Raw genomic sequence first — 12,736 nt, 5'->3', positions numbered from 1 at the left:
TTTGCTGTCCTATTAGATCCTCTGATATACTCAGTCTAGACGTTAGCTGCACTGGGTCTTCCTTATTGGCTTTCCACAACCTTTATTTGGATATACACAGACACACACACACTTACATACATTCACACACACTCACATCCACACAAACCTTAAAAACACACACTCAAAGCCACAACCATACCTACGCACACAAACAGACAATTGAGTGTTTAATAGTTATTAACAATGTGGAGACAATAATCTATTTACCCTGAAACACCCCATGCCCCCCCACACACACAGACACACAGACACACACCGTCTACAAAGAGAGAAAAAAAACTTGTTTTTCCTCCCTGTACAAAATAAAAAAACATACGGGTGGGGAGAGCTGCTGGGTCCTGGGTTGTCCCTTAACTGGATTACCTGGGGCTTTTCAGCTTTTAAATAAGATATCTGCCTTCAGTGGAATACACACACACAGAGAGAGAGAGAGAAAAACACCCTGCTCAGCTTAATGTTGCTCTGACACACTTGAAGTCATCCCCGTTGAGTCACATTTGGCACTAATCTTTTGGGGCCTTTCCCTTGTTTTTTTTTCTTTTCGAAAGTAAACCAGATAGTAACAAAATGAATAGATAAGTCATAATTTGCATAAGGGAGTGTATGATTATGGAAATGCAACAACATCAGTTTCTTTTTAAACAAAAATTGTGTGCATTTTAAAGTTGTTTAAGAAAACAGTTAGTCCTGGGGTAATTATGACTACGCTCTGAAATTTTTGTTTGATATCTTGTCAATCTGTTATTTCATGTGCCTTTGCCAATGCACTGATTGTCAAGTACAGTCAATGGAAATGTAGACAAATGCATTTTTCAATATCTTCCCATCTTAATCTTTGTTGGTAACGAATGTTGGTGGTGGTCGGAGGGGCCGTAGGCGCTGATTGGCAGCCACACTTCCGTACCACCACCGGTTTGACTGTGTCTGAATGAATGCTGGACTCTGTAAAGTGACTTTGAGTACCTTGAAAAGCGCTATATAAATAAAATTTATTATTATTATTAACTATCAGGCCCTCTCACATTAAATGCACAACACACTATTAACACCGAGTTACCATCCCTGACTACCCAGAATTATGATCTCCTTGTTACCCTTTCCCGCTTACTGATGTGCTCATATGAAATGGTTTGTTGTGGTTGTTTTGACAGGGAGAGAAGGTGAACTATGAGCGTTTCAGGAACTGGCTTCTACAGAACAAAGAGGCCTTCACCTTTTCCCGTTGGCTGCTCTCCGGGGGCGTGTGTGTCACCCTCACGGATGACAGCGACACGCCCACCTTCTACCAGACCCTTGCTGGGGTCACACACTGTGAGTGACTGTGCCTATGTACCAAGTCTATCACTATACATGCTTCTATGAAATATACTTTTGATATCAATGCAGATTGAAGTGTGCAGGTTAGTGTGTTTGACCACCTGGTCTATATGACTGATTTGACTGTGGATTTGTACATGTTAACCATTTGTGTCTAAACGAAGAGGTAGTTATTCAATTCAGTCACCAATTCCAAAGGACATTTCAGGCAACTCAGTATGCACAGTTACAGAATAAGCCAAACAGAGGGACAGTAATACACAGTTATTTGTGTGCATGAGACTTTAGCCTTAGATTCTCTCACCAAATACTAAATGGGAGGCTTACCGGACTAATGAGCACACACTATAGGCTGAGGTCTCACGGTAGCCTGGTTTCGAATTCACACACTATGCCTATCATAAAAAATAATAAAGGCAGAAATTCAATAAAAAATATATCTAAGAAAAAATACATTATTATAGAAATAAAAAATGGGTTTTAATAATAAACAAACCTAAATAAATACTCCTCTACCCTTTTGGGTTTTAGGGAAATCTGTTTCCTCCTTCCCCTCCTTCTGTCCATCGGTAAAGCCACATCTCTCTTGTCTTTGTGACATGAAGCAGATAATTGCGTCCTGTTCTTCCATCTCTCCTCCTCCCTTATTCACTTTGTTGCCCTCCTTCCCTCCTTACTGCACAGTAGTGCAGATGTCTGCACAAGTCCGACATCACCATCATCACCACAACTTGTGTTAAAAGCTGGCAAAAAAAAGAAATCCCCTCAATAATTTCGAGTGACTCGCTTCACTTATTCCTTTGGCACACTTCTCTTTTTTTTACTCTGGTGAGGCCTCACTCTTTCTCTTGCATTTGAATCTCTCCCCCCCTTTATTTTTATTTCCCACTTCTTTACACGGCCCTCCCTTGTCATAGGATCTTTTACTTCACTCAGTCTGACCTCCCCAGCCCTCCAGCGTTTTCCTCTTCTTACCCCTTGAAGGAGTTTTTTTTCTAGCGACCCTGGTGTGGTGAAGGAGATGGAGGGGAGAGGGGTTGCCACAGCTCCATAGCTGTCATCCTAGCCACCAATCCTTTAACACGACAGAGTGAGGAGCACAGCCGATCACTCTCACCCCTCACTTCTGTTTACCACTAGGTTGTTTAGTTGCTGGCTGATTGTGAGAATGATCTCAGAATGGCTGATTGTGAGAATGATTCACTTGTTACAGTCCAGTTCCAGACTCAAATCACCAAATCACCCTACCTTGCCTCTGATTAAAAGTCACCATATCACCATGAGTCACCCCCACCCCTGTAAATTTAGCCAAGCTTTGTTTTGTCAGTTGAGGACAAAGAGCTGGAAAGATCTTAGCTGTTGCCTGTCCCAAGACCAATCAGGGAGAGGACCTGGAGACTGCTTGTAATCTGCTGCCTGCTCCTGGATTATCCTCTCAGCTCTGCAAGCAGTGTGGGTGTGGAAGAGAGATGTGAGCTTTGTTCATGTCTCTTCCTAGGACATAGTCTTGACTCCTGTTTAAGACGTGCATGAATTGGCTTAACACTACAAACATGGCTAACTAACCAGCAAACCTTTGGGATAACATTGGAGTATAATCTAAGTACAACTGGGACAAATTGGGAATTACCTAAGGAAGAAATGAGAATTACAACTGGCAAGGGGGACGGCATGAGTTAGTTGGTGTTTAACAGTTAACATAAGCGATTTTCCTGTGTGTGTTTGGAGTGTGTATGGTACACACCATACCCTGGCGCTGCATCCCCTGGCACATGCGGTAGAATATGGTATGGTACCTCTGCTGCCACTCTGACAGAGTCGCTCCTCTAGGTGGGTACCAGGCAGCGGACACACACACACACCTGTGGGCCGTTTCTGTCTTGCATTTCACAGTGTGAAATCTTTTCAATGAACAGAATGCTGTGTGTTGTTTATCTTACCCTCTCCAGCTCTAGTGTTAGTCGTTACAGTTCCAAGTGAAATTGTGAAGTGGTCAGTTCTCTTCAAATAAAGTAATGTCTTCTAGTTTTGAGGTCTTTCATGAACTCGTTTGGCCTTCCATTGCCCATCATCTATGTGTTACATTTCTTGATTATTATTCACTGCTATACCACGTCTTTATCATCTGTAGTTGTTTAAAGTTTATTCTGCAGTGTGCAGTCCAAAGCAATGCATGTTGCTACTAGACCAGGTATCACCTATCTATGGCTCTTTGGCTTGTGTTCTAAAAAGCTGTTTGACAAGGCAGTGGAACCAATTTTTATTGTCTTTATTTAGGATTACATTTGTTAAATATGATATTTTAGCCCTTGTCTCTTCCAAGCACAAATGTCATGCTGGGCATTGAAAACCAACCTAGACACCAAGATCCAGATGAAATAGACAGGTAGCTATTTAGCCTAGCGTGCTAAGCTAAGGTGTTAAATAGTGAATCACAACTCTTAGCTAGATGAAAGATGGCTGAGACGATCCATACGGCAGGTAATGAGTTTTATAGATTAGCAGTCAGAGGCTAGCGCTGCAGCCATGAGTAATAGCCAACCAAATGAGCAAGTATCCCCCAACCCCTAACCCGAACCCCCCTCCTGCCGAAATAGTCAGCTAGCTACCAGCGCTAATCACCGTTAGCCCACCCTGTACTCAATACGTATAACTATCATTCACGTTTGGCATTTGGGTTTGATACACACTCCCATTTGTATTGCCGTATAGTTGGTATAAGACCAAGGGGACTATTGATTTAGGTTGTTATATGGATATTGCTGAGACAAAAGTGCCTGTATTTTGTTTTGTTGGATTCTGCTTTTTGTTCACTTTTAAGCGGGGATGTAGTCAACCATCCTATCCCACATAAACACACATACACATTCTCCATGCTCTTAAGTATTTGATTTGCCTTTTCTCACTTCAGCCATTCCATCTTCCTGCATCATTCTTGAACTAACATTTTATATAATTGATTACCTGCACTGGTCTGCAAGTGCTTCAGACTCTTATTCCATCCTCTTAGCTAGTTCTATTTGTTATAGCTATCATCCTGACATTTCAGAGCATCTCTGCCATGCGAGAATTGAACCTGTAATGGTTCATCAGACCTCGTCAGGAATTACTTCTATCCACTGTCTGTTTTTAAATTGATCTCAGAGGTCAGGTAGACTCAACAGTCAAGAGTTTGAGGGGGAAAAGATCCAGGACCTGGTATAAAGGAAAGCCTTTCTTGATCTACAGACCCAATCTGCTTTCACTGCTAGCTTACCCGCTACATAGCCCCGCAGTTGTCTTTGTTAGTTTTTTTACTAGTACCGTTGTTTAGATGGAAAACTATCTAAACAAGACAAAAACTATAAAGCACCCGGAAAACCAGTGCCTGTTCTCTGCCCTAAGAGGACAGTTTTTGTATTTGTCTGCAGAAAGTATATGTGTTTAGACACGTCATACAGAATGACTGGTTGGGTATAGCAGAGCTTGCCAGCGTTTAAATCCTATTACCCTAAGCAGCGAATTAGCGTGATGAGCGGGTGTGTGCTCTGTTGACCCGGACCTTTGGGCCTGGCAGGGCCCTGGGAGCTATATTAGGGAGCACCTCGGAAACACTTTTTTAGGTTGAGTCATGGTCTCCTGTTAAATGGAGCTTTCATGTCAATTACATAACTGTTTAAAGGGCAGGTCATGGAATCCAGAATAGAAAACATGTTGTGAACATAGTTCATATTGCCTGTTAAGTTCATGTTGTTGTTGATGTTGTTGTTGTTAAAAATCAGCATATACAGATATATTTTTGACTATATAAAACAAAAAAAACAAAAAATCTTTTTCTTTTCCATAAGAAAATGTCTCAGACAGTCATGAGATCAGGTTGTCATTTAATGAACACCTTCCTCCCGTAGTATTCTGATATATCTTTCCTGTTTCTTGTCCTCCATCCTGCAGTAGAAGAATCAGATATCATTGACTTGGAGAAGCGCTACTGGCTGTTGAAAGCTCAATCCAGAACAGGACGCTTTGACTTGGAAACCTTTGTCCCTCTGGTCTCACCTCCTATCCACACATCACTTAGTGAAGGTAATACAATATTATGACAACAGACATTGGGGCATTTTATATAATTCCCGTTACCAGATAGCCACCCATAAAACATTAAAAACAGTGATGGACACATCCTTACAGGAACATATAAAGTAAGCAACCGTGCATTTCTTCTATATGCATTACTTAGATGGTGACTTATGTAAGCACAACCTTTTAGAAACATATCAGATACTAGCATGAGCACAAATTAACGAAGGCCATCCTATTAAGAATCGACAACTTTTCTCAGATCATGGCTCTTTACTAATCTCTCAGACACTCACACAGACAGTCTGTCTCAAAGACCCACGCAGCTTGTAAAGGTGTATTGATCTCGTTCTGCAGGCTTGTTCCATGCCTTTGATGAGAATCGGGACAATCACATCGACTTCAAGGAGATCTCCTGTGGTCTGTCTGCATGTTGCCGGGGCCCTGAGGCAGAAAGACAAAAGTGTAAGCAGTGTCATCCATTCTAATTAATAGAAAGAAATTGTATCCAAAGGGTTCTACTAATTGTCAAAGTTTATCTTTAACCATCAAAACAACACTGTTTTATTTCCCTTCTGCTCTTGTCTTTTGAGTGGGCCAACTAACATCCCTACTGTGGAAGTACAATTTCACACTCAGAATTGATGAAACATTGTAACTTAAGACTTTATAGACTTGATTGTCTAAACCATGTACTGCAGGAACCTGCAGATAAATGCACATTAGAAGCAGAATGTGTTTTGGGAAGCACACACCTCGTTGTGGGATTGATTCCATGTAGCTTGGGACATTTGTATTTGTTGTAGCAAATCTTGTATTTTTTGCCCTCACAGTTTGTTTTAAAGTATTCGATGTGGATCGGGATGGAGTTCTTTCTCGAGATGAACTCCATGAAATGGTCGTCGCACTCTTGGAAGTGTGGAAGGACAATCGCACAGACACACTAACTGTAAGCTCTTGAGCTAGATGCTAGGATTACTTTTTTATTACTTAGAGATGAGGAAGTAATCTGTAAACATGTAATACCTGTATAATCTATTACATATCATTTTCCACATGGATTTGTCTTCAGTCCAAGTTTGATATTCCCACGTATTTGTATTTGATCCTTTGTAGGGATCCTAACTCCAGTGGGAGTAATGACCTTTACCTGCATGACAGTCATTGTTGGATTGTTGTTTCAGATTTCCTGACCTTTCTGAATGACCTCTCTAACTAATTTAGCATTACTCACATAATAAGTTTAAGGAAGAGAATTATGGCTCTGAAATAGATACTCGCTAGCCTGGCTGCCAGCCCAACTTAGCCCCGCCCACCCAAAAATTTGGTCGGGAAGTTGGGTCTGGGATTGCTTGGTTGGGGAAAAAGTATGTCCGAACAGGAGCTGTTTGGACCAATCAAATTGTCAGGGTTGGTTGTCGGTATATCCAATTGAGTGAAGAGGCATTTTTTTTACGAGTTCGGTTGAATCCAACCCCATACTCACAGCCCAACGGAGCGGTTTCAGACAATGTCAGGCTAGATAGTCTGTTGGATAGAGTTGGTTTAAACTGGTCAGAATGACAAATTAATAGTATTTCTACTCTGCACACTGTAACAAAGATGCAAAGTAACAAGTGGTTTAAGCTATGGCTTTGCTGAGTCTCCATTGCAGCTGTATATAATGTTCTCATCATTTCAGGAGTTGCATATGAACGTGCAGGATATTGTGGAGGGCATTCTGAAGACGCATGATACAACCAAGGTGATAGGAACCTTCTCGGAGATCTGCTGTGTATCAATTTGTGACAGACAGTTGAATGTGTTGTTTTAGTCTCAAACCACAATACATGAAGAGAACTGAATGTTAGTGACTACCAAAATACTTAATTTGTATCTGTCTCCCGCAGATGGGTCATTTGACCCTGGAGGACTACCAGATATGGAGTGTAAAGAGCGCTCTCGCCAATGAGTTCCTTAACCTGCTCTTCCAGGTCAGAGGACACACACACACATCCACATACATACTCTTCAAAAAGTTTTCTGAGGGATGACTGCATGTTTGTGTGTGTGTGTGTGTTAGTTGCGGTGTTAAAAGGTGTTCATGATGTTTCCCTTTGCTGCTCTTTCTCCTCTGCAGGTGTGCCACATAGTCTTGGGACTGAGACCCGCCACCCCGGAAGAGGAGGGCCAAATCATTAGGTATGCATGCTTGTCTGTGGAGATTAAGAATGTGACCACCACCGTATAATGTCAGGTTTATGATCAGCATACCAAACCAAGCACGCCGTGTCTCTCCAGGGGGTGGCTGGAGAGGGAGAGCAGACATGGGCTCCAGCCAGGACAGAATTGGTTCCTCATCTCCATGCAATGGTGGCAGCTGTGGAAGGACTACGTCAAATATGTGAGCGGGGCCTGGTGCTCTTTGAATAGTCTTTCTCTGTGAAGTGCATGACACGCTGGTACTATGCAGTGTAGATGTTTTTGGCTTCGGTTGCAATTCAAAAGTCCTTGGTGCATGTTTTTGGCAAGACTGCAGCTTTGTCTATACAAAAAGCTTTGAATGTATTCAATGCTCTCAACAGAACGAATAGATACAAATATTCTGGGGAAATATACAAACTTCAAGATTAGGAAGTTAAGTCTGTGGTTGTGGGAGTGAAGAGGTTTGTGCTAAGTCATGCTGTATGTGTGTGTGACTGTTACTGCATTCGTAGTTCAAAATCCGCCTCAGTTCTCATCTTTCTAGAACATGGGACTGAGGTTCTACTCTCTGTTCCATGCAGGAGCAGAAGGCCATAGTAGTGGAGCAGCCCTCCATCTTCAGCTCTCTGAGGAGCCCCCGGGCCACTGCCACCGTGGAGCCAGGCGAAGGGGTCGGTGGGGCTCCTCGGGTCCACAGCCCCATCAGCCCCCCAGAGGAGAGGTCCCCTGATGCGATCTCCAGTGCTTCGGAGGCCACGGAGAACCCCAGCACTGGTGAGTAAAGGACCGCAGTGATGAGCGGGTTTGGACAACGTCACTGAATGCCAGCAGACATTTTACTGTGCAACAAAATGTTGGTTAGTGTTTGCGGAACCAAAGTCACACAAACACTTTAAAACTTGTGTTTTAGAAGGCTTCATCTTTATCTTGGAGATAACAGATGAGGAAATTCATTTAATCTTTCTCAATGTCTCTTCCTAGTTTTAACTCCTCACGCTACTCCCTCGGCCACCGAGGGCTGTTTCGCCCGGCAACACCACGTGTCAGACAACAACAACCAGTGCTTCTCTGGCGCCAATGGCCACATCCCCTGTCTCCTGGCAGCTCAGAGACCCGGGGCTATCGACAACCAGTCTCTGGTCTCAACAGACCCCATGAAGGTAGTTTGTGTGTATGTGTGAGATGTATTAGACAACCAGCATTTGTCTCTATGTGAGTTTGCTATTTTTATGTGCAAATACCATATAATGTAGTACGTGCTGCCTTTTTCAGGTGTGTTTCGTTTAGAAATGGGAGTGTGGAAATGGTAGAACTGGGAGACTGCCTATTTATTACAGCCAGGCTGATTATGTACAAACTGTTTATCGAATTAAACTATTCACAGTATATTATTTAGCTTGAAAATCGACTGTGTACAGAAACACTCAACTGTAACTTAGAAACAGTTTGTTCAAGTAGTCCAACTGACATTTATGTTGAAAAGTTCCAATTCTATCTGAGCACTTCCACCCACTGCTCTGGCAAGGCTCTTAGTGCACAGATGGTGGTTGCCACTGCCCCTCCTGTGTGTCCATTGTCTAATCTCTCCAACACTGGCATGCGTGGGCTTGGCAGAGCACAGCATTGGGACACGCTCTGTATCTCTGTCATCAGTAATGTGAGACAGCAGTCAAGAGGGTGGGTGTGTCTGTGTGAGTGTTTGTGTGCGCACAAATAGATTTGTGTCTGTGGATTTGCAGTCCAACAAGCCTGTGTTTGGTTGGTTCCATGAACGTCCATGGGGCCATGCGTGTGCCCCTCTCACCACCCCTCTTGCCCCTCTCTCTGCCTCCCCTCCAGGCCCCCACGTTGACCATGGAGGGTGGCAGACTGAAGCAGACACTACACCTGATGGCGGGCAGAGATTTCGAGACGGTACCAGAGCCTGTGTGGAGGGCGCTGTACCACTGGTACGGTGCCAACCTCAGCCTGCCACGACCGGTACGGACTGCCACCAGCTGGTCTTCACACATTGTGTTTAAAAAAAAAACATTGTAAAAATTCATAAAATCAATAAATGAAGAATGGAGTCCGTCCTCCCCCAGGTGATCCAGCAGACCAAGACAGGCCGGGCTGAGCTGGAACTCTTCCCCCGATACCTCCTCTTCCTCCGGCAGCAGCCGGCCTCGCGCACCCCCCAGTCCAACATCTGGGTCAATATGGGTATGACCAGCCTGCGAATGTTCCCCCAGCACTTGCCCCGAGGTAACGTAAGCCTGCAGCAAGAGAGAGAGGCTAGCACAGCCAGAACTAAGCTAATGGAAAGCTCAAAGGCCCAGCTCAACACCTCCCATCTAATTCTACCACAATAATGATTCACCCTTAATAATGTGGGGGATTGTCAGTGGGACTATACCAACAATAACATTCCAACACTCCTTTTCTGTTTTCACAGTCCTGATCCGTCACAACCGCTATAACTGAGTTCAGTATGACAAGTTGTGTGCATACGTCACACAGCCTACTGGAATGATGTCGTAATGACTTTAGATTGTGATTGTTGACAACTAACTCAGTCATTGGCCAAGAATAGTACAGTACCTCACCTAAACAGTGGCTCTGTTGTGTCTGGTTTGGGCATATGCCAGTGATTGGCATTTAAAGCTTAAATAGGCCTTTAGCTGCAGGTGCCAAGTAAGGTGGCACCTGATTTAGTATAGCGTAAACAGATCTATTTCTAGTTTGTCACTTCTATGATTTGGGACAAGCAGACCGCTGTACGTGACAAAAGAGTAATGCAGGACTATGTTGCTGTATGATGATCCGACTGGTAACGAGCTGAAAGGCACAGTGTGGCTCTTAGAGTGCTGATCTAATCTGAGGCAGCTATTAGTCTGGCAGTATCAGATCCTCTCCCCACAGTAAACGTAAGGTCCTGTGCCCAGCTTCAATACCCTCACAATGCACCATCATCACCTCTTGAAATGAAAGATACTATACAACTGGATAGGCTGAAGATGTAATTAAGCAACATTTGATCTGCACCTATATAATCCTAGGGCTCAGTGCTAACCTCATAAAGATTTGGAAGTCAAGGTGAATTTAAGAATATTTGAGGGTAAACATGGTCCTTAGTCGTAACCAAAGGTGACCTGTACTTATTGTTCCGACACAAATCGAAACCCCCCAAAACAAACACTTTAACCATATTTGAAAGCTGTGTTGACGGAAAAGAAGTATTGGATGTTAAGGGATTGATTTTTATGGCACCTAGCAGTCGCAGTAAAATCACGTTAATAATCAATAACCCAAATAAAGAAATCTTTCCTTAATTGCTCTCTTTAACTAGACTAATATGAATTGATTTAGCATTGTATTGAATCAGTATCTGATTTCAATTCTGTGCACTAATGAGTTGATTGATCAATCATGGTGAATCACTTTGAATGGCCTTTCTTGCTGCTTCCTTACAACTAATCCTCAACAAGCAAATTGTGTTGTGTCGCTATCAATTCGGTTTGATTCTGTTAACTCCATGTGTGATGGATGCTTGTATTTGTCTCAGTATGGGTGCGTTTCGGTCTGCTTGTCTGTCTTTCGGTTCAGCGCTTTGGTTGTGGGTGTGCATCAGGCACTAATGTAAAGGTATTATCTAACACTTTTGTATGACAGAATGTTGTGCACACCTGTTTTGCTAATGCAATGAACTGGTCAGGATGAATGGCATTAGTCGTACAGTTTCACAAAGCACTGATCCCAACCACGTGCTAGCAATGCTGTATACAGTGACCTCACAGGTCTTTCTCCCACCAACCAGAAACTGCTCGATAAGCCACATCCATTGTGCCCTGAGAGAGAACAGTAGATCTGTAATCAGACACCACTTCCTCTCAGACAGTGTAGTTTAAGTGTAGTTGCAATCTGTTCACAAAAAAAGCCACACTTAAGATTGCTTTCCAAAGTTTGATTGAGTTTGAATCTATATGATTGATATAATGTTTGTTGTTTGGTAGATTAGGTGTTAGATTAACTGTGCTGTCACTGACTGTTGGATTTCATTCGTGGTGTGTTTCTGTGTGTGTCTGATACAAGGCCTATGGCATGACACTGTTGTGTAGAATCCAGAACTGTCTAAATGAGTTTGAAGGCCTTTTGAGAATTGACAGTCCACTCAAGACCAGAGCCCCTCTCCCTGCCCCACCTCAGGCAACGTCCCATCATCCCCCAGCGCCCCCCTGAAGCGGGTGCTGGCCTACACTGGATGCTTCAGCCGCATGGGCACCATCAAGGACATCCACCTGTACCTGTCCCAGAGGCTCCGCATCAAGGAGGAGGACATGAGGCTCTGGCTCTACAACAGTGAGGTAGGCCTGCCCCCACCTCTGTGCTCCCACCTCTGTGCCCCCACCTCTGTGCTCCTCTGTGCCCCCACCTCTGTGCTCCTCTGTGCTCCCACCTCTGTGCCCCCACCTCTGTGCTCCCACCTCTGTGCTCCCACCTCTGTGCTCCTCTGTGCCCCCACCTCTGTGCTCCTCTGTGCCCCCACCTCTGTGCCCCCACCTCTGTGCTCCCACCTCTGTGCCCCCACCTCTGTGCTCCCACCTCTGTGCCCCCACCTCTGTGCTCCCACCTCTGTGCTCCCACCTCTGTGCCCCCACCTCTGTGCCCCCACCTCTGTGCCCCCACCTCTGTGCTCCCACCTCTGTGCCCCCACCTCTGTGCTCCCACCTCTGTGCCCCCACCTCTGTGCCCCCACCTCTGTGCCCCCACCTCTGTGCTCCCACCTCTGTGCCCCCACCTCTGTGCTCCCACCTCTGTGCCCCCACCTCTGTGCCCCCACCTCTGTGCTCCCACCTCTGTGCTCCTCTGTGCCCCCACCTCTGTGCTCCCACCTCTGTGCTCCTCTGTGCCCCCACCTCTGTGCTCCCACCTCTGTGCTCCCACCTCTCTACCACACCTGATCAGGTGGAGCACAACTCGAGACCTGCTTCTGACTAGTGACATTTACCGCACGCTTGTAGCCTAACTTGCCTGCAACATGGTAAACCACAAATCCTCCCCCTAGAACTACCTCACCCTTCTGGACGACGAGGACCACACGCTGGAGAGTCTGAAGATAAACGATGAGCAGCACTTGGTTATCGAGGGTACGTCACTA

At 44.6% G+C, this 12,736-nt stretch overlaps 1 protein-coding gene across 3 annotated transcripts in view; it reads left to right on the top strand.

Annotated features, from left to right (window-relative positions):
* The window catches only part of usp32 (ubiquitin specific peptidase 32), a 37,612-nt gene that overhangs the window by 13,041 nt on the left and 11,835 nt on the right, over positions 1-12,736 (top strand). Inside the window, exons 5-18 of one of the 3 annotated variants that reach the window (XM_084674073.1) lie at positions 1,194-1,353; positions 5,290-5,421; positions 5,773-5,880; positions 6,249-6,364; positions 7,097-7,159; positions 7,305-7,388; positions 7,535-7,596; positions 7,696-7,798; positions 8,181-8,373; positions 8,581-8,759; positions 9,439-9,579; positions 9,684-9,843; positions 11,785-11,942; positions 12,644-12,725. In XM_084674073.1, coding sequence (XP_084530199.1) covers positions 1,194-1,353; positions 5,290-5,421; positions 5,773-5,880; positions 6,249-6,364; positions 7,097-7,159; positions 7,305-7,388; positions 7,535-7,596; positions 7,696-7,798; positions 8,181-8,373; positions 8,581-8,759; positions 9,439-9,579; positions 9,684-9,843; positions 11,785-11,942; positions 12,644-12,725 — 1,741 coding nt within the window. Of the gene's footprint in view, positions 1-1,193; positions 1,354-5,289; positions 5,422-5,772; positions 5,881-6,248; positions 6,365-7,096; positions 7,160-7,304; positions 7,389-7,534; positions 7,597-7,695; positions 7,799-8,180; positions 8,374-8,580; positions 8,760-9,438; positions 9,580-9,683; positions 9,844-11,754; positions 11,943-12,643; positions 12,726-12,736 lie in introns of all 3 variants that reach the window. The other 2 variants (XM_084674075.1, XM_084674074.1) reach the window with 2 other exon arrangements.

Source organism: Hypomesus nipponensis, chromosome 15 (assembly GCF_054491055.1).
Source record: "Hypomesus nipponensis isolate SF chromosome 15, ASM5449105v1, whole genome shotgun sequence".
NCBI lineage: Eukaryota > Metazoa > Chordata > Actinopteri > Osmeriformes > Osmeridae > Hypomesus > Hypomesus nipponensis.
The sequence above is the reverse complement of the archived record's forward strand: the minus strand, read 5'-3'. Positions and strand labels throughout refer to the sequence as shown.